Source organism: Elaeis guineensis, chromosome 8 (genome assembly GCF_000442705.2).
Source record: "Elaeis guineensis isolate ETL-2024a chromosome 8, EG11, whole genome shotgun sequence".
Taxonomy (NCBI): Eukaryota; Viridiplantae; Streptophyta; class Magnoliopsida; order Arecales; family Arecaceae; genus Elaeis; species Elaeis guineensis.
Window position 1 is genome coordinate 2,023,442 of NC_026000.2, and position 25,844 is coordinate 2,049,285.

The 25,844-nt window shown below is 36.7% G+C and overlaps 2 protein-coding genes across 2 annotated transcripts in view; one reads left to right on the forward strand and one right to left on the reverse strand.

Annotated features, from left to right (window-relative positions):
• Positions 1–565: 565 nt before the first annotated feature.
• LOC140851097 (protein STAR1-like) lies at positions 566–5,118 on the forward strand. Its single transcript, XM_073242568.1, is given in 5 exon segments — positions 566–746; positions 935–1,103; positions 1,105–1,274; positions 4,471–4,658; positions 4,769–5,118. Coding segments are annotated over 5 exon segments (798 nt in total). The 5' UTR covers positions 566–730; the 3' UTR covers positions 5,024–5,118.
• Positions 5,119–11,119: 6,001 nt separating this feature from the next.
• LOC140859635 (ribulose bisphosphate carboxylase/oxygenase activase 2, chloroplastic-like) overlaps positions 11,120–25,844 on the reverse strand; it is a 36,371-nt gene continuing 21,646 nt past the window's right edge. The window contains exons 9-13 of the mRNA XM_073261598.1: positions 22,596–22,702; positions 15,829–15,884; positions 13,394–13,486; positions 11,454–11,627; positions 11,120–11,318 (exon numbers count right to left, since the gene is read on the reverse strand). Coding sequence (XP_073117699.1) covers positions 11,520–11,627; positions 13,394–13,486; positions 15,829–15,884; positions 22,596–22,702 — 364 coding nt within the window. The 3' untranslated portion in view covers positions 11,120–11,318; positions 11,454–11,519. The remainder of the gene's footprint in view (positions 11,319–11,453; positions 11,628–13,393; positions 13,487–15,828; positions 15,885–22,595; positions 22,703–25,844) is intronic.

Consider the following 25,844-nt stretch of genomic DNA (forward strand, 5'->3'; position numbering starts at 1 on the left):
GGTGAGTCGAGCTCGAGTTTAATTCGAATATAATGAGCTTAACGAATTCGATCTTGAATAAAATTTTTTCAAATACGTTCGAATCCGAACGAACTCGAACTAAACAGTAGTTCGAAACAGTTAATCCCAAACAATGATGTATTTGATCGTGTTCGATTTATTAACAGCCCTAATCATAACATTCTGAAAATATGATTTTTAAAAAATAACTTTTGAGCTCAAGTGATAGCATACTTTGATGAAGTATTAGCTTTTGGAGAATCAATTCTCTTTTGGTTCTAATAACAGGGGATAAAGTTGCTAGAGATAGGCGACAGGAGCGTAGGTGGCATGATAGTTTTTTTTTTTTTAAAAAAAAAATCGAATATATGATGCCAAACCAGTGTTTTCAATATTTTATGCACAACTCCATCGACCACCTCACCTCATTTTTCGGCCGTGTACCTACCTTTTGTCCGTGCACCTGTAGCCGGACCTTATGACCGCTTGGAACATAAACCAAAACAATTAATCAGGAATCTTTTTACCCGCCCTTTTACCTTATCTACGAAATCTAACCGTCCAAGAGCTCCATCAGCTAGGAGCTAAACAACTGGACCGGTTCATCCAACCGCCCCACAGTCCCATCCAACCCCTCTCCTTGCGGTTATATTTATGCCCGTCACTCACCGTCTTCTTCTCCCGTAGCTCGCTTCCACCATCCTCCAAAAACTCCAATCCCTGGACTCCAATGGGCTCGGTGGAACGTAATAATCCTCTTCTCCTATATTTCATTTCATTTCCCATTTATAATATGATATATATATATAGAGAGAGAGAGAGATAGAGAGAGAGAAAGAGAGAAACAAATGAATTCATTCCATTAATTTGATGATTCTAATGCATCCTATGCTGCTTGTTTCTGATTCAATCTTTATATATGGTGGCTTGGCAGAAGGGATTCGCGAGCATCTGTTGGTGGATGTCGATGGTGTAGCTGGTGAGAAGCTGCCGACCAAGGCGGCCAAGCTCCAGGTCCGGAATCTAACGAAGCGGTCAGAGACGACCGGAGAGCCGATCCTTAGAGAGGTCAACCTGGACATCCCGGAAGGCGCGATCGTGGGGGATCGGGCCGAGTGGCAGCGGCAAGTCAACGCTCCTCCGGTCCCTGAACCGCCTCTGGGAACCCTCCCCCGGCGCCGTCTTTCTCGACGGCCAAGACATCTGCGGCCTTGATGTCATCTCCCTCCGCCGCAAGGTCGGAATGCTCTTCCAGCTCCCGGCCCTCTTCGATGGTGAGTTATTCCCGTCCTGGACCTGGTATTATCTTTTGTTATTACTTTATTCCAAGGATAAGGGCCGCACGGAGTATGTGGTGTGGGTTGAGGAATAGAAAAGTAGTGGCGCTTTTCCGCCTCAACAGGAATCTGCTCACTCCATTACAAGGGAAACGATATCCGTTCGATGCGCAGAAAGATAATAAATTTTAAATACAAATTTATGCATTAAAAATAAACAATATTTTCAATATATACATATATATATATATATATATATATATATATTATATATATATATATATATATATATATATATATATATAATGCAAAAATAACTATAAAAGGAGGAAGTAAGAAATAAAATGAAAAATAAATATAAGAGATCGATTGGAAAGAGAAAAGGTTGGCTAGATATTTGTATATATAGTTGTGTTCCATGCGGCTGTCAAATAGAAACTGTAGATCAGTTACTGATCTCTTGCCTCTTTGCCTCACCCATTTGAGAAACTGTGCGCGCCAAGCTCAGTGTTCCTCCTTCCTCTGAAAATCTGTTGAAATTTTGTATTGATTGGAAGAAGCAGATCTTCACTAAGGACCCATATCCTGCTTCTTTTTTTTTAATGTTAATTTCAGATATCTATAATATTACTCTCTGTATCTCCATAAAACACAACGATCCTTCTCTATTTATGTCAATTTGAAATAAAGAGAAGCATGAAGAAAATCCTATTATGTCTCTCACATCCTACCCACCCACCCATTTCATCATTCCTCCTTTTTTTTTTTTTTTGCACTTCTTTTTAAAACTGAAAAACATCTCTACCTATTCAGTATGTCATCCACTCCTTCTTAACAATCCATGCTTGTTTCTTCGCTCGTCTATATCTCATAATCCCTTTACCTGTCCATACCATTTCAGGTATGTAATGGATCTTTCTCTCATAAATCAAAACAACACTTACAATGAATCTTATACCTAAAAAATATTGTTATGCGTGTTTTCTCAGAATTTATGGAACATGAATGCAAGGGCGGGTAAAAAAACATTAAAGCTTTCAAAAGTAAGAAGTGATTTTTTTTTTTTTTTTTGCTATAATTTGACTTAAGATTTATTGATGATGGAATAATGATAGAACTCTTTCATGATTCCTGTAAAAATAAAATAAGAAAGCATGAACGATATAATAAAAAAATATGCAAATATATTTTTAATTTTTAAATAGAATAAGAAAATATACAAATATATCGATTAGTTGATGAAGAAGCAAAGATGAGAAAAAACCTACCATTCGTTGATACTATTAATAATAAATGATGATGATTTTGGGGTCTCACCATCTAATCGAATTAGCTCATAGTTGGCAATTGTTGCCAAGGTTGATGACAGAGTCTCGGTACATATGGTCATATTTTTTTGCACAATTTAAGAATATTTGGCATATGTCGAGAAAAATATTAGAAAAGAATTTGAATTCGATTTTTTTTTTATGCATGAATTTTTTGTTACTACAGAAAAAAATATTAGGAAGGAATCTTGCTTCTTTTTTTTTTTTACATGACTAACTAATGAGCAAATTTTAGATAATATTTTTATGTAGAGTCCCAGGAGGAAAATTTTAGCAAACTAGGATTCTAAAAAATTTAGAAAAATATTAGTAACCTAGAATTTTCTCTTTTTTTGTATAATTCAAAATTTTTTGTGAGTGATAACTTTTGTGCATGTAGTATTTTTTCTTTTTAACTGATTATTTCTGAATAATTTTTTCATAACTACAGAATAGAATATTTTTTCCTCTTACAGGACTTTCCAAATTTATTAAGAAGTAATTTTTTTTTTTGATTGAAAAAAGACATCAGTATTTATCCAAAAAAATATGAGAAAAAATTTTCTTTTTCTACTATCTTCTTTCTAACTTTCCTAAATTTCGAGGGGAGCCAAATTTTTGCTCTCTTTTTTATTTAATAGGAATAGAGATAATCCCTCAAATTCCATGATTTTGAATGAGAGAATGGAACATTTTAATTTACACGTAACTCTAAATCTTTTCCTAATTAAATGAGCTCGAATGAATCGAATATCAACCTAGATTTGATAATACAAACACAGTGAACCTAACTCATCAGACACATCAATTCAACTTAAAATTCTGCTGTAGTAACCCATCTATAACGGAATTTATTGCAGACTTACCGAGTCTATACGGGAATGCATGGTGGGTTTGATTTCACCTAACCTTGAAAATATTGTCGACACTTTTAATGCTTACCGGAGGTGACAGCAACAACGGTTGAGGTCATCTTTCAGACCGCATCGCCAGCGGGGGTGGGCTGGATTCTGAAAGGACGCTACTGGTGAGGCTCGCATAATCCTATGGGGCCCACTCGGCACCGCTCGTTAGACTCAAACACGCTTGTTCGGTCGTGTACGGCTTCTTTTTCTTGATTCCACGTTACTGGACGAGTGCCAGTCCTTCTCTTGTCTCGTCACATAGTGCGCCATGTCGCCCACTTCAACCTCTTGTCACGAAACCTTTTGCCAGAGAATTATTGTGTGCTTAGACGTCACATCGTAGCTCTTCATCGCTGCTCCAAAAGGTCCAAACCAGCAATGGGCGGATAGGGTAAATAATTTCCCCAAACAGAAAAAGTACCGTCCTACCCCTGCATGCGTCAACATAATCCTGCGCCATACAAATCATCTCATCTTTCTGTTTATAGGCTAACCATGAATAGAACACATAGCAAGAAGATGAGATGATTCATACCAATACACCAGTATAATCGTTCATCACACCAATTATCTCGCCTCCTTATCATAGGCCAAGCATATGATGAATGGAGGCAATAAGAAGGAAACCAAATGATTAGCATGGTGCATGGCCACCTGGCGCTTGTGGTATAAGATATAGTTTCCCCCGCTATATTTCAATTCAAATTCTGTTAAAAGTGCTTTATGGTTTTTTGAGCTTTCTATGTCTATGGATCAGCTCTATCTTAAAATATCCAATCCTATATAAATAGCTAAACCTAATCAAACTAGTTCTAAGTAGATTACCTAAGCTAAGACCCCGGCAAAACCAATTTAGTGTTCTCAAATCTGAAATACAAACAGACTTGGAATTCACAAGCAATAAAGAACCAAATTGTTAATTTTCTTAGACATACAACTTATTTATTCTGTATGTGAATTGCCTTCTGCATGCATGGCCAGGCACCGTGGCGGACAATGTGAGGTTTGGACCTCAGCTAAGAGGGAAGAAACTAGCTGAAGCTGAGGTGCAGAAGCTATTGAGCTTGGCAGACTTGGACCCCGCCTTTGCCTCCAAGCCTGTGACCGGTTTATCCGTGGGGGAGGGCCAACGTGTGGCCCTGGCGCGCACCCTCGCCAATGACCCTGAGGTAATTAAATCCTTGTTCCTCCTTCAAGCACTCTTAATGCTTATATTAACTCGACGAAACCAACTGCATTTAGATGTTTGAATCATTGGGCGTTGGATTGTCATTTTAAGGTGCTGCTATTGGATGAGCCTACCAGTGCATTGGACCCGATATCAACGCAGAACATTGAGGAGGCGATCGTGCGGCTCAAAAAGTCTCGAGGGATGACTATAGTGATGGTGTCTCACAGTGTGAAGCAAATCCAGCGTATCGCCGACGTGGTGTGCCTCGTCGTCGGCGGTGTGGTGGTGGAGGTGCTGGACCCCTCTCGTCTCTCCCAGGCCGAACACCCCATGGCCCGCCGCTTCTTGGAACTCAGTACCTAATTGTTTCTTCTGATGTAAATTGTTTGTATTAATTCTAGTAATACCAACAATAATAAATGACCTTTCTGGTAAAACTAAAGCAAGTGATTTCAGAATCTCACAAGGTGAAAATAGGATAACATTTTCTGATCCTGACTCTAACCCTCTGTCTGGTACGAAAGATGGATTGAGAAAAAAATAGATGGAGGAAAAAAGATGGATGGATTTTCTCATATGTTTGGTAAAATATGAAAGGATGGGTGAAAATGATTCTCTTCTCTGTTTGGAATAGGAAGAATATTAAAAGGAAGGATAGATGATATTTTACAAAACTATCATTTACTAAAAATATTATTATTATCGATTTATAATACTTATTTATACTAAAGAAGTAAAAATTTTATAAACTTATAATCTTTGTACTCTATAATTTTATATAAAATTTTATTTAATACATAATTTCATAAATTAATTATTAATAAATTAATTATATAAATAACTAACTAATTTATAATTAAATTTAAATAGTTAATTAATATTATATAAATAGTTAATTAAAAATAATAAATATAAATAAAAAATAGATAATAATCTAGTTATTTAATTATAATTATAAAAATTATATATTAAGATTAAAATAATAACTAATAAAATTTAATAGTATATAATTAATAGTATATATAAAAATATATATTAATAATATTAATGAAAAAGTAGTATTATTTTTTTATCAAAAAAATTAATGAGGGATAATTATGTCAATATTAAAATCTATCATTCAATGCTCCATCCATCTTTCCTTCATCCTCCCAATTTGAAAGGATACAAAATAGTGGGTTAGGGTGGATGGATAATCTACTTTTTTCATCCATTCTTTCTATAATTTTTTAAATCAAACGGTAGATAGAAGCTATTCATCCTTCAAATCTCATCCATCCATCCTTTCATGACTCCAACCAAACACAACTTAACTCTTTGCAATAACTCTTTTGCAGATAAAAACTCGAACCCAATAGACTTAAAGACAGCATTATTTTTTACCCCAGCCTCCAATTGGAAACTTGCTTTTTTTCCAACACTTGTTAACTGTCTAACAAAACACCCCACTTAGATGGACACACAGAAAAATGTAAATATTGATCCAACTGACGTATACAACAAAGTCAAGATTAATATTCTCAAAAAAACAAAGTCAAGATTAAATATATGCATCCAAATATTATAAAAAAATTGTCACCATATTTCCATTCCAATCTTCCTTTTTATTAAGATCTTTATCAAATTCAATCATAACTATTGTTGTTGATCTCTGAGGCAAGATTGAAGTCGATTGGACGGAGGTGAGCTAAAATTGATGGAGTGCCTAAAATAGGGGTGGCAAAATATGATCTAATCTGTCAATCTGATTTGTATTCGATCTATTAAAAATAGATTTGGATTTGGACTAAACAGGTTCGGATCGTAAACAGATCAATCCGTTTGACCTGTTTATTATTTGGGTCAGATTTGGATTTTATATATCTAAGCTGTTTGACCCATTTAACCCGTATAAATTTTGGATTGATTATGAATTGGGCCATTGGATAATAGGCTAATGGGCTTCTCCCATGTGGGCCTATGGTGTGGAGCGTGCTCATTTTTCCCAAATTCGTTTGCCCGCCTCTGTAGGCAATTGGACCACGTGACATCCCATGGTCGACAACACGCCATGCTACCTCTTGATTTCGTGCCCGAGCGATCGAGCCCAAGTTCCCCATCCCGTAGCCTTGCTAGGGCTTTTTTTTTTCTCTTCCCCTTGGCCTCCCCCTTTCCTTCTTCTTCGCATCGCCGTTGTTCCGGAGACTTGCTGGAGGCGAAGGAGATGGAGGTGACCAAGATCTCGATGGGGCGGAGGACCGGAGGCAGTAGAGGGTGTGGTCGAGCAGAGCTGGAGTATAGAGGCAGCAAGAGTGCATTCGGGCTGAGAGCGCAGCGATGCAGGCGAGGCAGAGGGCAGTCGGGTCGAGAGCATCAGGCGGAGGGGCGGTTGGGCCGAGAGCATCAGGCGGTTGGGCCGAGAATGCGATGGTGATGATTCTTGAACCTTGAACACTATCCTTCTCCATTTTTTATTTCCTTCTATATGCGCGTCTGTTGAAGCAGCGGTGATGGCGAGCCCACTTTCATGCGATCTTGGCCTCCGTTAGTCTTCGTATTTGATAGCAAATCAAATGACTGGGAAAGTCCCACTTTTAATTCTTCTCCTGTGATTGTCTCCTATTTGGAAAGACAACGGCTGCAGCCCTCGGTTGAGAAGAGTGCCGAAGAGGAGGGCAACGAAGGGATTTCCCTCTTCGATGGTTCCAAGGTGATTCTGAGCCTCCCTCTTTTCATCTCATTAGAGATCGAAGATAGAGGTGAGACCATAAGTCTGAGAGCAGATTTTTATTATTTTTTAAATAGATCATAAAGGCACAAATAATTTATTTTTAACTAGGTTATAAATATAAATAGGTTATATGGGTCGGATCAGATAACTTGTTTATTAAATGGATCGGGTTCATGTTTCAATATCTGACCTATTTATTAAATAGGTAAGATTCAGGTTTAAATATTTTTGATCCGATCCATTTATGATCCGATCCGATTTGATTGCTATCTCTAACCTAAAGAAATTCTTAGTTGAAAATTTTTTAGTAAAGATCGTTCGATGCTCAAGTCAAGTAGAGATCAAAAAAATCAAGAAAAAAAAGAATAGTGACAATGAAAAAGCTAGAAAGGGCTTCCAACTTACTAAGGTCCCCTGCCTTCTCTATAAGGAAGGTCGGTGGCTATTTTTATGATGGACGGCAGCCATCTTCGCAACAATTGCTTATGTTGATCGTGCCCCACAGTTAACATGTGGCTGGGACAAGATGTCATCTAGCAGTCCGGAGCATCCTATCTGCATCATAAGAAGTGGATGTAGGCGTAACTGTCACCAAGCATTACGGACTAATGCAATCATAGCTTTAGGTCATCCATGACCGAGGTGGAAAGATCGGCCATCCTAATTTGGCTTTCGTAGGAACTGAGATTAGGCAGAATATTCTCCGCATCAATGACCATACACACATCCCAATCCCAACCACTCCTTAAAGCATGAGTCCGCCATATTAACACTAGTATTATTCCACATATCTACGATTTTATCTCCTAATTGATGCACATCTCAACTTTAACCATATACCTTTTGCAGTACCAACCTCCTTCCATCAAGCTGAACACGTCCCTCACATTTATAACCAATCAAAGCCAAACATTGCCTTTTAAAATCTTCTATTCTGGCCACCGATCAAGTCATGCCTCCTCATAAACTGAACTGACCGATACCTTACTTCCGTCCTTCAGTATCCGAAGCCCGGGAGACGTCCAGCTTCCCTTCCAACTAAAATTTATAAACTTAAATCCACCCTTTATCTCCAAAACCTTTCTTTATTCTTTGCTTCGAGGCATCTTAGAAACTTTTGTGCCCATCAATTTCTTTTACGGTTAAAAATCCCGACCACGACCCCAGATCCCAATTCTAATCCATCATAAATTTATGTCACAAGCTTCCGTGAGGAGATTTTTTTTTACGCTGTCTCGTTACCCCCATATTGTCATATGCTTAGGGATGACAAAATCAATCCGCTCTGATGGATATGCATCCTATCCAAATTCGATCAAATCCGAAAGACAGAATTTGATCGGATTTTGGTTCGGATTTGAGTAAAACCTGAAAACTGTAGCATGGATATGGGTAGTGCTGTTTTCTACCCAAATCTGAATCCAAATCTGATCCAAACCTACGGGTATGGATAATATTCGAACCCATATCTGAATATATATGTTTATAATTCTGTTTTATAATTCTATTTTGATTGATAATATGCATAAAATTATTTTGATTATTTATACATTCTATGTTGTATTATAATTCTATTTTTATGTTTGATTTCTATAAATCTGAACTTATAAATTATGTTATATGTTGAATTGATAATTTTATTTTAATTGATAATATGCATAAAATTATTTTGATTGTTTATTTTTTTTTGGATATGAGATAGGCATGGGATGGGTATGGATTGGGTATGGAAAAATGGGTTATTCATGGATATCCCCAAATTCATTGGGTATGAGGATGAATATCTCTTTTCTTATCCGATCGGATATCGGGTAGGATTTGGATATAGGGGATTAAATTTGAGTTTGGGGATGGGTAGTACAATACCCGACTCAAACCCTACCCAAGTACCCATTGCCATCCCTACATATGCCTTCCAACTTTCCGAGGGAAGTTTTTCCCGCCATCAGGAGCAAAAGATTAAATATAATAATTTGATTCACACCATCCTATTCGAGCCAGTCTAAAATATTTTTTTCAAATTTTAGATCAAATTTAAATCTAATTTTAAAAAAAAAATAATTCTTTGTACACCGCATATAGTACAGAAAAAATATATCATCCCATCTGATTAGACCATGTAGCTATCACTTTCTAACGCGCATTTAATATCTGTAGTTCCATTTTTTATTTAAAATTTTGAATGATGAAAATACTTCTCTTCTTCTGAAAAAATTATGACATTCTGTGATCATATTATGACATTCTGCGGTCAAATTATAATTTTGACTGCAGGATGTCATAACGAAGGGAGGAATTTTTTTCATCATTTTACAATTTTATAAATTTTCAATGACTAAAATATCTTCCTCATTATGATTTCTAAAAAAATTATAATTTTTTGTATGCAGAAAATTATAATTTGACCACAGAATGTTATAATATGATCACAAGATGTAATTTTTTTAGAATAGAAAGAATATTTTTATCATTCAAAATTTTAAATGAAAAAGCAGAACTGCAGACATTAAATACATTATTAAATACACATTGAAAAGCGATGACTACATGCTTTAATGTGGTTGGATGGTGCGCTTCATGTTAATTTTATTATACCGCACACGATGTATAAAGTCTTTCACTTTTTTAAAAATTCAGATCCAAATCCGACCTGTATTACTTATTTGAATCAAATATTGGATTGGTCCAGACCAACAAAAATGAAAGGATAATATATGAATAAAGAAAACAAACAACAATGTAAAAGTTCAAAAATATTCTTTCAAATATTTGGAGTAAGACTCTTTGAGACATCAAGATTTGCTTGAAATTAAAACCAATTAGCTAACTGATCAACTAATTAAGGATCGAATTAACTCATGACTCATCCTAAATGGCTAAAATCACATAGTTCAGAATTAAACTTAAGTCGCATATTTGAACTATTGATCGAACTTAAATTTAAACTCGAATTAAAACTAGACCTGAATCGGACCAAAAGTATACTCGAATTTGATTCCAAAGATAAAAGATAAACGGATCCCATAATTGAATCCAACTTTGGCCCAAACTGTTTCAGACACTAGCCTTACCCCAAGCCGAACCGGCCTGAGTCCAATTCTAGCTCTACCCCTAATCTATCTCCATGATGGAAAACGGCCCTCTTGTTTGCAATGAAAAAGAAAAAAAAAAAAAACCTTCACTCTCTCACCTCTTGCCCTATCGTCAGCTCCACCGCAGCACGGTCAAACCAGCCAAGCGTCTAGCAAACAACCCGAGTCATTTTCTCAGACGAGATTCGTCGTTCCTGTGGGCAAGTACATCGTCCTGCCATCCGTCGCATAAAACCCAAAAAACGCATAAAAACTAGCTTGTCTTTACTCTTTATCTTTATTTTATATTTTTACCTGTGGTTAAAATTCTTAAATCCAATTATTTTATTTTTTGCTATCAAGAAAAGCCTAAAGTTAATACAGTTATACCATAGGAAATTAATATGCTAATCTTTAAAATTAAATCTTTAGAGTAACATCACAGTTCTTGCATTGGGTCTGTTGCTTCCATTAGTGATGGACACACACACACACACTCTCTCTCTCTCTTTATTTATTTATTCTTTATTTTTCTGAGATTTTTTTTTTTGGAGCTTTTCCTTTCATCCTGATCCAATATCCAGGGTTTAGCCCTCGGACTGTTCTTTGTTGATCTCTCGGGTGGTCGGCGCTCAATATATTAGTTTACTTATCAGTTACACATTGAATGAGAAAAAATTGAAGAGCAACATAAATCAGAATAATCATAATTAAGTAGCTATCTGCTTGCCATTATCAGCATTTACAATCTGGTAACAGGGAATGCAAGAAAATGTTTTCCATTCCTGCCGAACCTGTCCTAGGATTTCTTTTCTGCTTCCATTTCCGGTATTGCTTCCTGCGTCCATTTTCCAGAATACAGGGATACAAATAGATCCTACAGAGATTTGAGAGAAAGAGAATATTAGTATTGTATTACACTCGTCAATAATGATGAGTAGAGCTGGTCATGTATAAGTTACATAGTAACCACAGGCTTGTGAACAAAATCAACTGATTCTTCCGTACCAACCTCTACAAGTAGTAGCACCAACAGCAGTTGGTATCACAACAGCTCATTTGTGCTGTATGACCTTAACTAGTCATCTATATTTTTCATGTATTCCTTTGAGAGTCTGGAATTCATTATTAACTGTTGCTCTTTGACAAGAGAACGTGCCGATTCGTGCAAAGCCTCCACTGTTTGCTGTTCCAAGAAAAATGAAGTTAATCAGTCATTCCGTTAAATAAAAGCTGTTAACTCCAGATGTGGTTCATGGTAAGTTAGTTCTAAGAGGTTCAGCAGAGAGTTTGTGACAGGGCTAGATGCTATTGTTCGCATATTCAGAGATGGAAATGAACTGGCATGTTAGTCTTTTTAGTTCTTCATCATGTAGATTTTTAGGCTGTCATGACTGTTTTCAGTCATGTACTTTTCTACAAGTCACACAAGTTCCGTAAGTTTGTGTGAGATATAATCCTTTTTCAGTAGGATGTTTCTTAATGGAGGCCAAGATTGATGAGCTATATCTCGAAAAAGTCAAGCCATTGGAACTGAGTTTGAGGACTGGTTTTCATGTTCTCGTAATCAGTGTGATGAGTTTAATTCCAAATTTAAACAAAAGCCAAGATGCTATCATTTTCTCCATGTGCAACCTCTAGAATGAAGGTGCTAAACAATTTGTTATGATTCATAAGTTCTTCCACAAATAATTTTTCTTCCTCCTGTCATCTTCATTTGTTGGTTAGTATTGTTAATTCTAGATCTACATAATACCTTTAACACCTTTCTGAAGAACCCTTGGACCAAATTCTTGAAAGCACATAGTTAGTCCTACCCTTAGAAAATTTCAGAATTCAAGCAAATAATGGTTTGCTAACCCTTGCAATGCAGCAACGTAATCACCAAATATAAAAACCCAACCCTAATGTGAACTCAATCCTTTTCTTGCATTACATTTCTATTATCTGTGTGTGAAAAATCATCATTTTTGTGAAAGGACCACATGCAGCAGCCACCTAATACTCTAGAGCCCAACACGTTTCCCTTTCGAGCAATTACACAGTACTATCTTTTGTCTAGATCTCAATGTGAACTATCACAATTATATTCTCTTAGTGTTCAACTCGCAACATTGTGATCCTGCTATGTACTTATTAATCATTATACCATTATCATTAGTAATGATGCTTCCACTGTCACCAATAGGATCTTTGATGCAACATAAAAATTTTAGAACCAACGTGATGCAGAAGCTTTTAATATTAAAAGGTCATCATAGGAAACATTTTGGATTTAATATTGTGCAAGTTCCTGGGGTGACTTGATTCGTAATTACATTGCCATATGTTCATTACACAACTCCCTTCCTTTTTCTGCCACCTTCGAGGCATCGACCATCAACATTTGCTTGCACCACTTCTCTTCATCCACGTTCCAATCAAATATGATGTTGGAGCTATTACTCCTATAATTCTATTTCAAGCCTAAATGTCTCTCTTCTGAGGTTCCTCACCTCCTTAAGAGAGGGAAGCAAGATATTTGCTTGTTCTAGCAGTAAGGACAAACATCGAATGGGTGCCTCATTTAGGCATTTTCTCTCCTCTGGTGTGCCTTATGCGGTGGCCTGGGGGTTAATTGTGCATGCGTGTGGTGGGCAGCTACAAAGTTGTGTACTAAATCATGGTTTGTCTTTGATTGTATGCTTATATAAAACCTGTATAACTTGTTTATGGTATGAATTGTATCAGTCCCTACTCCCTAAGGCTTATTTCATGCCACATTCAACCTCCCTGCACATTCTGCTCCTAGTGAGGATAAATTGAAACATGGAAAAATTTTAATTTGTTGGTCTGGGTACAGCAGTATACTTAGGTGACAGCTAGTAAATGTGAAAAATAAAGGAAAGATTGTATACATTGCCAAAAAAAAATAATAATAACACAAATGGGAGTGATGGAACAAGTTCATACCTTAGGAGGAATAAATGTAGGAAGCTTGCTGCTTTTCCTTCCCTTTAGAAGTTTCTCACCAAGATTTTCATATCCACCAATATCACTTATCCACTGCAACATAATGCATTCTATTAAATAATCACATAGCACAGATGATAATGCCTACCATAAGGCTAATGATAATCGAATATTAATAGGATGTACAAATTTCATGTAGAAACAAAGCACAGTAGCAGACTAAATCAATGAGAAGAAAAGAAATGTTAGACTGAAACCTTTATACTTCTGAACTGGAATGACCACTTCATTAGAAAATATCATCATGCTCAAGATCCATCAAAATGCACAAGCAGTTATCAAGTTCTTAACAGTGGAATTTCTCATATACTGATTGTTGTGGGCAGGCCGCGGGGGGGCCTCCTTAATAGTCCCACATCGGGCAACTCTGGTGTGTGCATGTGTTTAAGTAGTGCGGGCTCCCTCTTGCCCACGTGAGGCGCCTTTTGCCCAGAGGGGCCGAGAGGCAAAACCATGACTCCGGGTGCGCGTGCGTCCAAAACGGCGGCTCCCCTGGGGAGAGCGGACAATACCTTGCGTGCGGTGGAGGGGGGAAGGTTCCGTAACCTTAACGCGTGTACACAACAGTGGCACGCCAGGTAGGGGCACCCGCCCCCTGTCGTTCAACACATGCACCCTCCAGAGTGGGGGGCTGTGTTGTGGGCAGGCCGCGGGAGGGGTCTTCTTAATAGTCCCACATCGGGTAACTCTGGTTTGTGCATGTGCTTAAGTAGTGCGGACTCCCTCTTGCCCACATGAGGCGCCTTTTGTCCAGAGGGGCCGAGGGGCAAAACCGTGACTCCGGGTGCGCATGCGTCCAAAGCGACGGCGCCCCTGGAGAGAGCGGACAATACCTTGCGTGCGGTGGAGGGGAGAAGGTTCCGTAACCTTAACACGTGTACACAACACTGATGAAGAGATCTTGATCATGGTTTCTTGACCTCATATATCCATCATGAACTTGACTAGCAGTGAGACATCTCAAAATGCTCAACTGGTCATGAAGCAGTCTTCAATTGTTAGGCATTTAAATGGTTTTGTACATTCAACAAGATCATAAAACACCTAATGTTCTTATATTAAACAGTCAACAAGTAGCAAGATATCGAACAAAATAAATTGGAATACATCTTAGTCAATAAGAGCATAATTTTATTGGTTACTATCAACTCTAGGAGTGCAACAAGATAAATATTAGTAAGTACCATTTTTTAAAAAACAAACGGACATGCTCATCGTGGTAGTAGCAATAGTATTATTTTTGGTTGTGATGGTTGAGAATGAAAGTATACAGCAAAGTGAACATCTAAAGATGAAATAGAGAAAACTATAAGAGATCAAGAAATAGATACAGGGAAGGAAGAAAGACATTCCTTCAAATAGAGATCTAGATGATGAGCTTATCATGAGAATAACGTAAAAGATTACTTTACTCTCATCTTAGCATGGTTGAGATATATGAAACATCATCTAGCTTATGTAATGCCTTCACCTTGGAAAGAAGCAACATACAAAACAATAAAAAAAATGCATCATGGTCTTTCAATGATAAAAGATTATAATAGATAATATACATAGATGTACACATATATACATAAATGTATATCTAGGAAATTTTTGTTTCACACACCAAACTAATCTCACTTATACAAAAAAAGGCCATTGTAGATTTGTCAAAAACATCTAAGAAAATGTTCAAATGGTAAAGTGGAAGTTAATATTTAAATTCATAGTGCTTAAGCAACCCAATAATTTAAGCAACAACATAGGCATTTAAACATCTGCATTATGACAACAACAATAAGAACATTTGAGATTACAATGTCATGACTTATTTTAATATTCCACAATAAGTGCCCAATCAATGACAGTAAGAAAGCACATGTATTCTGAAAAGCAATAGAATATGTAATGATGTTATGGAGCAATCAACTATGACTTCTCCCCATCTTCCATGGTCCAAGATTGGTATTGATGGCAACAAGAGTGGTGCTGGTGGTGATACAAAGAGAATGGAAAACAGGAGATCTGATCATTTGCTCCTCTGTCTCTTAAGATGAATCTGGTTGTACTTGCAGCCTGATTTTTTTTGGGTGGGGTGGGGGTGTATGCATGCATGTGCAAATAGTTGTACAAGGACTTTTATTTTAATAATGATAGCTCCCCAAGGGTTCGTATGCACCAACATAATCCTTTAACTCAACATCAATCAGTTATTGTCTTCAATGATGCATGATGCTCCTGAAATCATCATGGTTTGGAAAGAACAAACTAAGTCAATTTATCTTCAGCTTACTCTCTAATCAATGATGTTTAGAACTTGATGACAATGTCATCCATGACTAGACAAGCTATTGTTCAAATTAGTCATCCAAATACAACTTAAAGATAGGGACCTTGGAGATTGACTGATCATATGTCCTGGATCTCAGTGCACCATAAAAATCCAGGGCTGCACATGGAAAAAAGAGAGTTGATTAAAAGATAATCCATATGTATAACCAAAAGTTTAAAGCACAAGCCCAAAAATCATTCCCTATCCAAAATGCAAGACGACAATATACATAACATAATTTCCAATAGAACTAAATATACAAAGATAAAAAATGAACACAAGGATCAGAAGAAAGATGAACAAATATTCAGTACATTAGCATTGATAGAGTCCTCAGTCCAGATGGTTAATTACAATTACACAAATACCATCATAAAACACTATATAGCACAGCTGCTGGATTTACAAATTCTAAGCAATTAAAAAAGTAATTATATGTAATTACTTAAAAATTTGAGCCTAAAAGACCAAAAATCAAATTACAGACAAAAGGGGAAAAAACTAATTATCCCTACAGATTTAATCTTGAATCCTATCATTAAGTGGCATACACTCCTTTTCTTGTTTAAACATGAGCACCATACATTCTACAATAACTCCTTTCTTTAACTTGTAGCCTTCCTTAACTTTAGATATCCTCTTTCTAAAATATGATTCTTCATAACTTTAGGCCTCCAACTATTTCTCCCTTTTCAACCACTTCCATAATGATGATTTGATCATCCAATTTAACATTTGAATCCTCTGATTCTATATCATAGTATCTGCTAGGGTGATTCGATGTTGAATCAAAACTTATTAACAATTACCTAGTCTACCTAAATGGTCACATCTAAATTATTTATGCCTTCACTCTTATGAATAAAATTGGGTTACTCAGACTGTGACCTTATTTTTAACATTAATTGAACTTTTTTTATACATCACTCAGCTAAAAGCCAGAATTTTTTTAATGTTTTATATGATCATTTCAAAGTATTATTTTAAAATATTAGAAGTTTATCTTGGATACCACATCATGATTCGATCTAATCCATATTGTTCCCTGCTATGTATGATTTGAGCATCATTTTACGTTAGAGCTGTCAATTTAGATTTGGGCCCGTCGAGTTGGCCCTCCCCGCCATGTAAATGGGACAGGTTGGGTTCATATTTTAGCAATCCGTTTAAAAGCGGATCAAATGACCCATCCTGTTTGGGTTGGCGGGTCGGGGCAGATCGGGGCGGATTGGCCCGCCTCTTTATATATATATATATATATATCGAAATTAGTCAATTACTATTTACTTACCAACCCCCAAACCCAAATCCCCTTATCCCCTTTCAATGAGAAAGAGAGGAGAGACCATTGCCGCGTCCGCATCCGAACGCCATTGACCGTTACCTAGTTTCCATCGCCCACGGTGAGTCTCCTCTTTTTTCTTTTTTTGGTACAGCCTCGGCGAGCTCCTCCGTGCTCCCTGGTGCCCGCATCGCGCCCCCTGCCCCCACTCCTCGACGAGTGCATCTCGACCCCCCGCGAACTCCTCCGTGCTCCCCGACGTCCGCATCGCGGCCCCCGAGCCCCCTCCTTCCCCCCCGTGCCCGCATCTCGGGCCCCCACGAGCTCCTTCGCACTCCCTGGCGCTCGTATGCCGACCCCCCTCCTCCCCCACACCCCGATGAGCTCCTCCCCAGCACCGCACTCCCTCTTCCCCCTGCTCCCTGGCGAGCTCCTCCGCCCCAGTGCCCTCACCCCGATCCCCTACGAGGCCGCGACTTCTCCTACGGCCGCGTGCACCCGCACCCCACCCCAGTCCCCACCCTCCATGCCCCTTTCCCATGATGCGCCCCCCACGGCCGCCGTGCTCACATCCCCTCGTCCCCCTCCCCCAGTCCCCGACGGGCTCCTCCGCCCTCACTCCCTCCCAACCCTCCCACCCGGTGCACCCATGAGTCCTCCCCACGCCCCCACCCCTACACCCGAGCTTCCCTGTGCCCACCGGCGCCATCCGTAAAACCCTAACAATCTGATTTTTGTGTTGTTTTCTTATGCATGTAACTATTGGAATCTCTTATTTATGCTTTTGTTTTGTTTGATTGTTGTCTTAATTGATTTTTTTTTGTTGATTGATAGATTATCAGCTTGTTTCTCTATTGTGTGGGCGTGTGGCTGATTACTTATATCGTGACTGGATCTATGAGTACAATGAATTAAGTTGTAAATGTGGATGGTAATGAAGTACCTGAAGAATCCAAATTAGATAGTAAAAGTGAAACTGAACTTGAGGTTGAGAAATCAAATAAGAGGATAAGGGAATATTCTGATGTTTGAAATTATTTCACAAAAATAGAGAAAGACAGATGGTGTAGAAAGGGCAGCTTATAATGGATGTGAAAGACAGTATAAATGTGGTGGAAAAAAATATGGGACCTCTTCTATGACCCGTCATCTTCCAAAGTGTCCTATGAGAAAGTTTCATGATGTAGGGCAAATGATAATTGGTGCTGATGGAAAACAAAGATCTAAAAAAATAGATCAAAAAAATTTTCGTAAATTATGTGCATCTACCATTATTCAACATGATTTGCCTTTTTCATTTGTTGAGTATCCTAGGATTAGGGCTTGGGTAAAGTATATCAATCCTAATGTTGTTCCTATTTCTAAAAACACTGTTTGTAGTGATATTCAAAAAAATTATTTGAGGGAGAAAGAGAAGTTGAAACAACTCTTAGCTAAGATTCCCAATAGAGTTTGCTCGACTTCTGATATGTGTCCGCATGCACCAGTGAGGGTTATATTACTCTGACTGCTCATTATGTTGATGATGGTTGAAAATTGAATAGTAAAATTCTGAATTTTACTCATATGCCTCCACACTCAGAGGTTGAATTAGCTGCAAAGTTATATGAATTTTTGAAGGATTGAAAAATTGAGAATAAGATTTTTATCTGACTCTAGATAATGCCTCCAGTAATAATAATATGCAAGATAATTTGAAAGAGCAGCTTTGTTTGAATGATAGTTTATTGTGTGGTGCTGAATTTTTTTATGTACGGTGTTGTGCTCACATTCTTAATCTCATTGTTCAAGAAGGGTTGAAAGTAGCCAATGATGCTTTAGTTTAGGAAATCGGTCAAGTATGTGAAGGGTTTGGAGAGTAGGGTGCAAAAATTTGATGAATATATTAAGCATGTTGGTGATATTGACACTTCCATTGGCTTACGTTTAGATGTATCTACCCGTTGGAATTCCACATATTTGATGTTGGAGAGTGCAATCAAATACAAAAAAGCTTTTGCTTCTCTCCAATTGGTTGTTAAGAACTATAAATTTTGCCCTACATCCCTTGAGTGGACAAAGAGGAGAGAAAATATGTGAGTTTCTAGAGCCATTTTATGAGACTACCAACTTGATTTCTAGTTCTTCTTATCCTACCTCCAATCTTTATTTCACGCAAGTTTGAAAGATTGAGTACTTGTTGGAAAATGAGAGGAATGAAGATGTGGTGATAAGTGGAATATGCAAGAGGATGAAAGGCAAGTTTGATAAATATTAGAGTCAATATAGTGTTGCACTTGCATTTGGGGCGGTTCTTAACCTGCGCATGAAGCTTACAATGTTGGAGTACTTTTACTCAAAAATTGATGCAAGTAAAGCAAAAGATATGATAAAGGAGGTGAGGACAAAGTTGAATACGGTTTTTGAGCAATATGCCAACTCCACAAATGCACCAAGTAGTTCTTCCCAATCTCCATCCATATCACGTGCATATATGCCAATGTCAAGTGGAGGATTAATTGGAAATAAAGGCAAAAAAATACTTGATGTAAGTGTCTCATCTTGTGCTCTTTTTTATATTTTTTTTCATATTCACATTTGTTTTATTAGTTATATATCTAACTTATGTTTGTAATTGATGTAGGAAATTAAAATATTTGAGAGCCAAACTATTACAAATACTGAAAAATTCCAATTGGATCTCTATTTGGAGGAGCCGAAACTTGAGTTTGAATTCTATGAAGAATTGGATGTATTGCACTATTGGAAGAGTCATAAACATCGGTTTTCAATTCTTTCAATAATGGCATGTGATGTTTTGGCTAATCCCATTATTACTGTTGCATCGAAATCGGCCTTTTCCATTGGTGCTCGAGTGCTCAACAAATATAGAAGTAGCATGCTTCCAGAGAAAGTGCAGGTTCTTCTTTGTACTCGCAATTGGCTGCATGATTTTGTTCCTAATGATAAGCTTGTCTTGTACTTTAGATGTTACTTGGTTTTGCTCCATGCAACTTTTTTTTGATGGCTAATTTTTTATTTTTAGCTTGTGGTACTTGTAGATGAAGATGATGATTCAGCTATGAAAGTGAAAACATCTCTTTCAAAGAAGGGTTCTAATATTATTGAAGAGATAATTGATGAAAAAGAGGAAGAGGGTGAAGAATTGAATGATGAAGACCACAATGATGATATGGAAGATAATTTTTTAGGACTTTGATTTGCCTCTAAATTAGTTTGAAAATTGAAACTTTAAGTCTTTTAAGTTTGGGTTGGATTAAGTATTTAAGTTTGACAATTTCATTTTATAACTCTAAGAATTAAGATGTGAGATTTTGATAGGTTGATTTGAGCTTAAATTAAATATAAAATTCTGTTTATATTGCTATTTACAGTTTTTTTTTTTTGAATTTTGACGGGTTGGCCCGTTTAACCTGCGACCCATGGCGGGATGGGTCGGGTTGGGGTTTTCCAAATTCGCCAATTAAACGGGCCAGCCCGCTCTGACTTGTTTAGAGGCAGGTCGGGGTGGGCCGGCCCGTCTTGACAACTCTACATCATAATGCCAAAAATCAAGGTAGTTCAACCAAAATAGAGATTATAAATTAAGGTAAATTACAGAAATCCCCCTGAGATTTATGCTTATTATGCTTACACCAAATAATTTGTAAAACCTATCATTACACCGAATTAAATTAATTGCATTTGTGAAACCGTGAACCTCATGTGAAAAGTCGAAATTGTCCTTGGGTGGGGAGGAGGGCGTACATACTTTCTTATGTCCCTGGGTGGCTATCATATCACTTGAGGTTATTTTGGTCTTTTTCAATTTTTTTTCCCAATGTGGCATATGGGTCCTATTTGATGTTTATTGTTTGACTAATGTTCTGATAAGTTATGGGTCAAAGTATGCGATAAAAATAAACCTCAGTGGGGTAAGCATATGTTTCCAAACTATTGGGTGTAAGTGCTATTCACCCCCTAATCCTGAGGGGTTTTGTAATTTATCCTATAAATTATCAAGTGCAATATAGTGGCATCATATAAAATGAGGAATTGAGAGATTGATTGTATTCTTAATGATAGCAAAGGTTAATGAACTTCAGATAACTTGATGGGCAGATTTGAGAAAAAGGAATTGAATATATTAATGACAACACCTAAACAAAAAAGATCCTAAGGCAGCCGTGGCATTGCTGGTAAGCTGATGAAAGTATAAGATTGCAAGATAGAAACAATTTCAGTGGCCATGAATGTTGTTGCCTTTAAAGGCCATACTTCACATATGCCTCCACCCTGCACGGGCAAAAGCCAGGGGAGCAATGGAAACCTGTATAGAGATAGGAATAGGAGAATCTGTGAAATATTTCCCCTCCAAACAAAAAAAGAAAACAAAAAGCATGGAAACCTGTATGGTAGGGTTCCCTTAAATAATGAGAAGTTGTTGAAGTGGGATAGTGGACTCCGCCAGCTTTCTTCCTTTGACTAGATATAAAGATGCATATTTACTTAATTTTACCATCAAATCCTGCTCTTATTTTCAGAAACTTCATCCTACCCATATCTCATTTCTATATAGGTTTGGGGTTCGTTTCCAAAGTTGGCGAAGTACCAAAAGAAGAGGAGGTTTTCACAACATGACAAAATTGCAAAAACTCTGCACTTCTTGTTTTTCTAGTTTCTAGTTTGTTTTTGATTTACTACCTTTCACTTTCATATTTGTGATGTACCATTGTCACTCTCAAATAGGAAGCAAGAAAAATAGTAGGAAGGAGGAGGTTCTTTTAAAAAGCCTATCATGTGGTATTCTTTCTGGCTTTTTTTTGATTTTCTATCCTTTTACTGGTTTGTTGTTATTCCTCCTCCCATTTTCTAGTCCAAGTTCCTTCACTCTCCAAGTAACAGAGGAAGAGGGGAAAAAGAGAAAGAAAATGAAGAATACATCCAAGTATGTCTCTCTACCATTTTATTACATAATGCATAATCATTTTATTTTTGTATTATATCTAACATAATATAGATTATTGATACTTATAATTTCTTATATCGGAACAAAGAAAAAGCACCCACATAAACAAGATAAATAAGGAGATAGTAAAAAATCCTTCTTGATATAATATTTGATTAGTTTTACCATATATATTTAATTGCGCTATTACTCAAATTGATTAAGAACATAAGAGCGACTTGAATTATGCATCTCTTTGTAATACTATTTGCCCCCATCAAAAAAATTCTGGCTCCGCCACGGTCCACCTCCACCTGCCGCTGCCAACCCCCTCCAAAATAAAAAAGCAACACAAGAAAGAAATTAGAAATTTATTATTTATAACAAAAAACGAAGTAGGTGTCGCCGGAGATGCTATAAGGAATCTAGCTTCATTTTAGGGATCTAGAATGCTATAGGGAACATAATAAATAAATCAGAATTGTCTACTGAAAATGATACTAATAGGCAAAATATGTGTCCACATTTTAATCCAATTATATGAAAAATTTTAGAAATTGTTTTATTAACAATTTTGTTCAGAACACAACTTCTAGAACATATACGAGTGCAGAAATACCTTGGTTAGGAAATGTATCTACAAGGCTGATGACTTCATCTTTAGAAATTCCATCTTTAGCATACATGCAATGGACAATATTGATTACATCTTCACGATCTGGTTGCCTGATTTAGCAGAGAATGCTCTGTAGTGACAATCACCATGAGGAATATAGAAAAAGAATCAAGCAGGACAATTTTGTGGTTATAACAGTTAAGAAAAATGATATTACGTAGATGGAGAGAACGCAATAATAGTGTAAGAGACAACTATATTAGATTCATATAATGGCTTGTATAGGACATGACGGTGAGTGATTATTGTATGACATCAAGTCATGCTTTTACTTGTTATTGGGTAATATGAAATTAATATTATGAACTATGAAGTTTGAGTGCAAAAAAAGAAAAAAAGAAACTGAATATTGTGTAGATAAAATACTAAACACTTCCATCATGAAATATACATAAAGTCAAATGATTTATGTGTGATATCAAGGCATGAGAAGGAACTCATTATGAAACCATCTTTATGCCATCCCATACAATAAAATCTAAATTTGAACTCAGAAACATTAAGAATAGGAAATATATTAAGAAAATTACTCTAATTGTGGTTTCCATTGTCATTTCTCAAATTTGTTCAGAATTCTTTTAACTGTTTTATAAAGGCTTATGTGGGAGAAGTTATTAAAGCTATTTTTGGTACAACCACAATGACAAATTCCAAGGAAAGCGAAGTATTTTTATGCGGTGAATAGCCAAAGCAATCAAGAAATGCCAGGCTATAGATGATGAGATGCAGAGCATTATGTCTACACACGGGAACTGATAGACTTGCCTCATGGTGAGCTAAGCTAACCACATGCAAGAAGATTTATAGTACGTAATAAAAGAGCATATGCATATAGAGATAAGTTTAAAGCCATTTAGTGGCCAGAAACTATTCACAAAAGAAAGGTGTTGACTTCTTTTGCATCTATGATTAATAGCCAGGATATCCCCTAGCGGCATATTGATGCTTCAGCTACAATATAGACATTTATCCATCACATGGATGTGAAGACAACTACTTTTGCATGGAAATATCAAAGAAGGTATTTATATGAAGCAACATTAAGGCTTTGTTCCAAAGCTATTGATTTAAAAGTCCAGGCGCGAAATGTTTGCCCAGTAATTTTAGCAGAGATTTAGTATGAAGCACTTCAACTATGTGCTTAATAGATTTTTTCTTTCTTTTTTTTTTCAACAAAAGGAATTATTGTCTTTCTTTATGCAGATGGTTTACTCATCATAGGTACGGTTGGAATTTATTAACACATGAAAGTTCCTCCCCCTTAACATCAATATGAAGGACTTGGATGCATGCTATTCTTGGCATGAAGGTAGGTGAGAACTAAGAATCAGTAGAGAGACAAGGTTACTGGCTATGTTACTTAGACACTTCATTTCAACTGTCTAGAAATATGAACACTTGGACATGCAGGACATGACACAACATGGTTGGATACTCTACTTTGAAGTGTCCTATTGATATCAACAAAAAGTGTCCGAGACGGCACCTTTTTTGGAATGTTATGCAGGAGACTCATAGTCTCAAATGTTGGATATTTTCAGTGGTGTTCTAAGTTTTTCTTGGACACTTCAAACAAAGTATCCTTTTAGTTTTTCTAGGCAGATCAATTAAAGCATCCTTATATGTTAAATATAAAGTAAACAAGATTATATGCATACTTTAAGCAAAATATCATTATATTTTAATATAAGTATCAAAGTTGGTTATCAATCTACTTATCTCACAACATCTTAAATGAACCTAGAAACTAAATTAAAAAACTTACAAAATCATGGCTATTCTATTAATTTATTTGCTAACTATCATCTATACTTCTAAGTTTCTCTTTTATTTTTGAAAAAGTATAAAAAGACAAACACAATACACGTGCGCACACCACACAGACACCTGCACATACACATGCACCTACCAACCTACCTCTATGCCTAGCCCTTTAGAGGTCTTCATGTACGAAACATGAGGGCAGTTGGACTCAACTGATGTTTGGTGAGTCAGTTCCCCTCTGCTCTGTTGGTTGCACATTGTCCTTGACATGGCAAGAAATGGCAATAGCCCCTCAGTCACATAGAAAAGGAACAAAAGAAGACAAATAGAGAGATTTACATGACTAGTTTCTTGGAGTCACCTCCTCTCCATACATGCAAATAGCTGCTTTGCTTCCTTAATACCCGCTAAAGTATCCCAAAGGAACTTGCCCAAGACAACTACCTTCTCTTATGTGTGAGTTTGGGAATATTTGCATCTGCAAAACCTATGCTGCTTTAAGATATAGAAACCCCAGAACATAAGGTTAGAAATCTATAAAATCAATATCTTAGGATAGGAAAAATTTTCTCGACCTCAACCAAACCCAATATTAAAGAGAGTTTTCTTATTAAAAATATTTAAATATTTATTTATGGGCTTGAGAAACTATGGTAGTAAATATTGATGGATTCGGTCCATATGACCATTTGGCCAATGCTTATTTCCAAATGATGAACCTTTTGTACAATGTCATGGACTAATAAATCCTAAATACGTCCATATCCTTTTTTCATTGAATTCTGTGGGTTTGTGTAGAATTTTGTGGACATGATATTAGAGGCATTTAATTCTAACCATTAAATTTATATAATGCAATTTGTTTCCATTACTTTTTAGTTGTTTGAGAAACCTAACTAAAATTAATTGGATGTAAGAATTAGAAGATGGACCATCTTTTGGTTTGTTTGAAAACAAAAACTTCATTAGTGTTATGACCCTATAATGGGACTTAAATGGGTTTACCTAAGTGGTGTTTTTTGCTCCTACTGAAGGTGCATTGATTGGAGCAGCTTATAGTCTCTTAGGAGCTATGCACCAAAGCACATGCATTGAGGAAGGATTATGCCTTATGAACAAGATATTTACAGCATACGTAAAGCTTTATGAATTTTTGATGGTGCCTTAGCACCAGGTTCCCAACAAAAGCCCTATTAATTTGCATTTATGCAATATTTTCAAACTCTATCAATTTTAATTAATGCTAATTAAGGATTTTCAAAACCTAATGTAGACGCTGCACTAACACTCTTCACATTCAATACATAATAGATTTTTTCTTAAAAAAGGTCTGAACTATAAAGGTCAAAATCTCTAACAACATTCCCAAATTTTACTGTAAGATATCAATTCTCCACATAAGAAGTTTGAAATTTCACTTAGTCCACC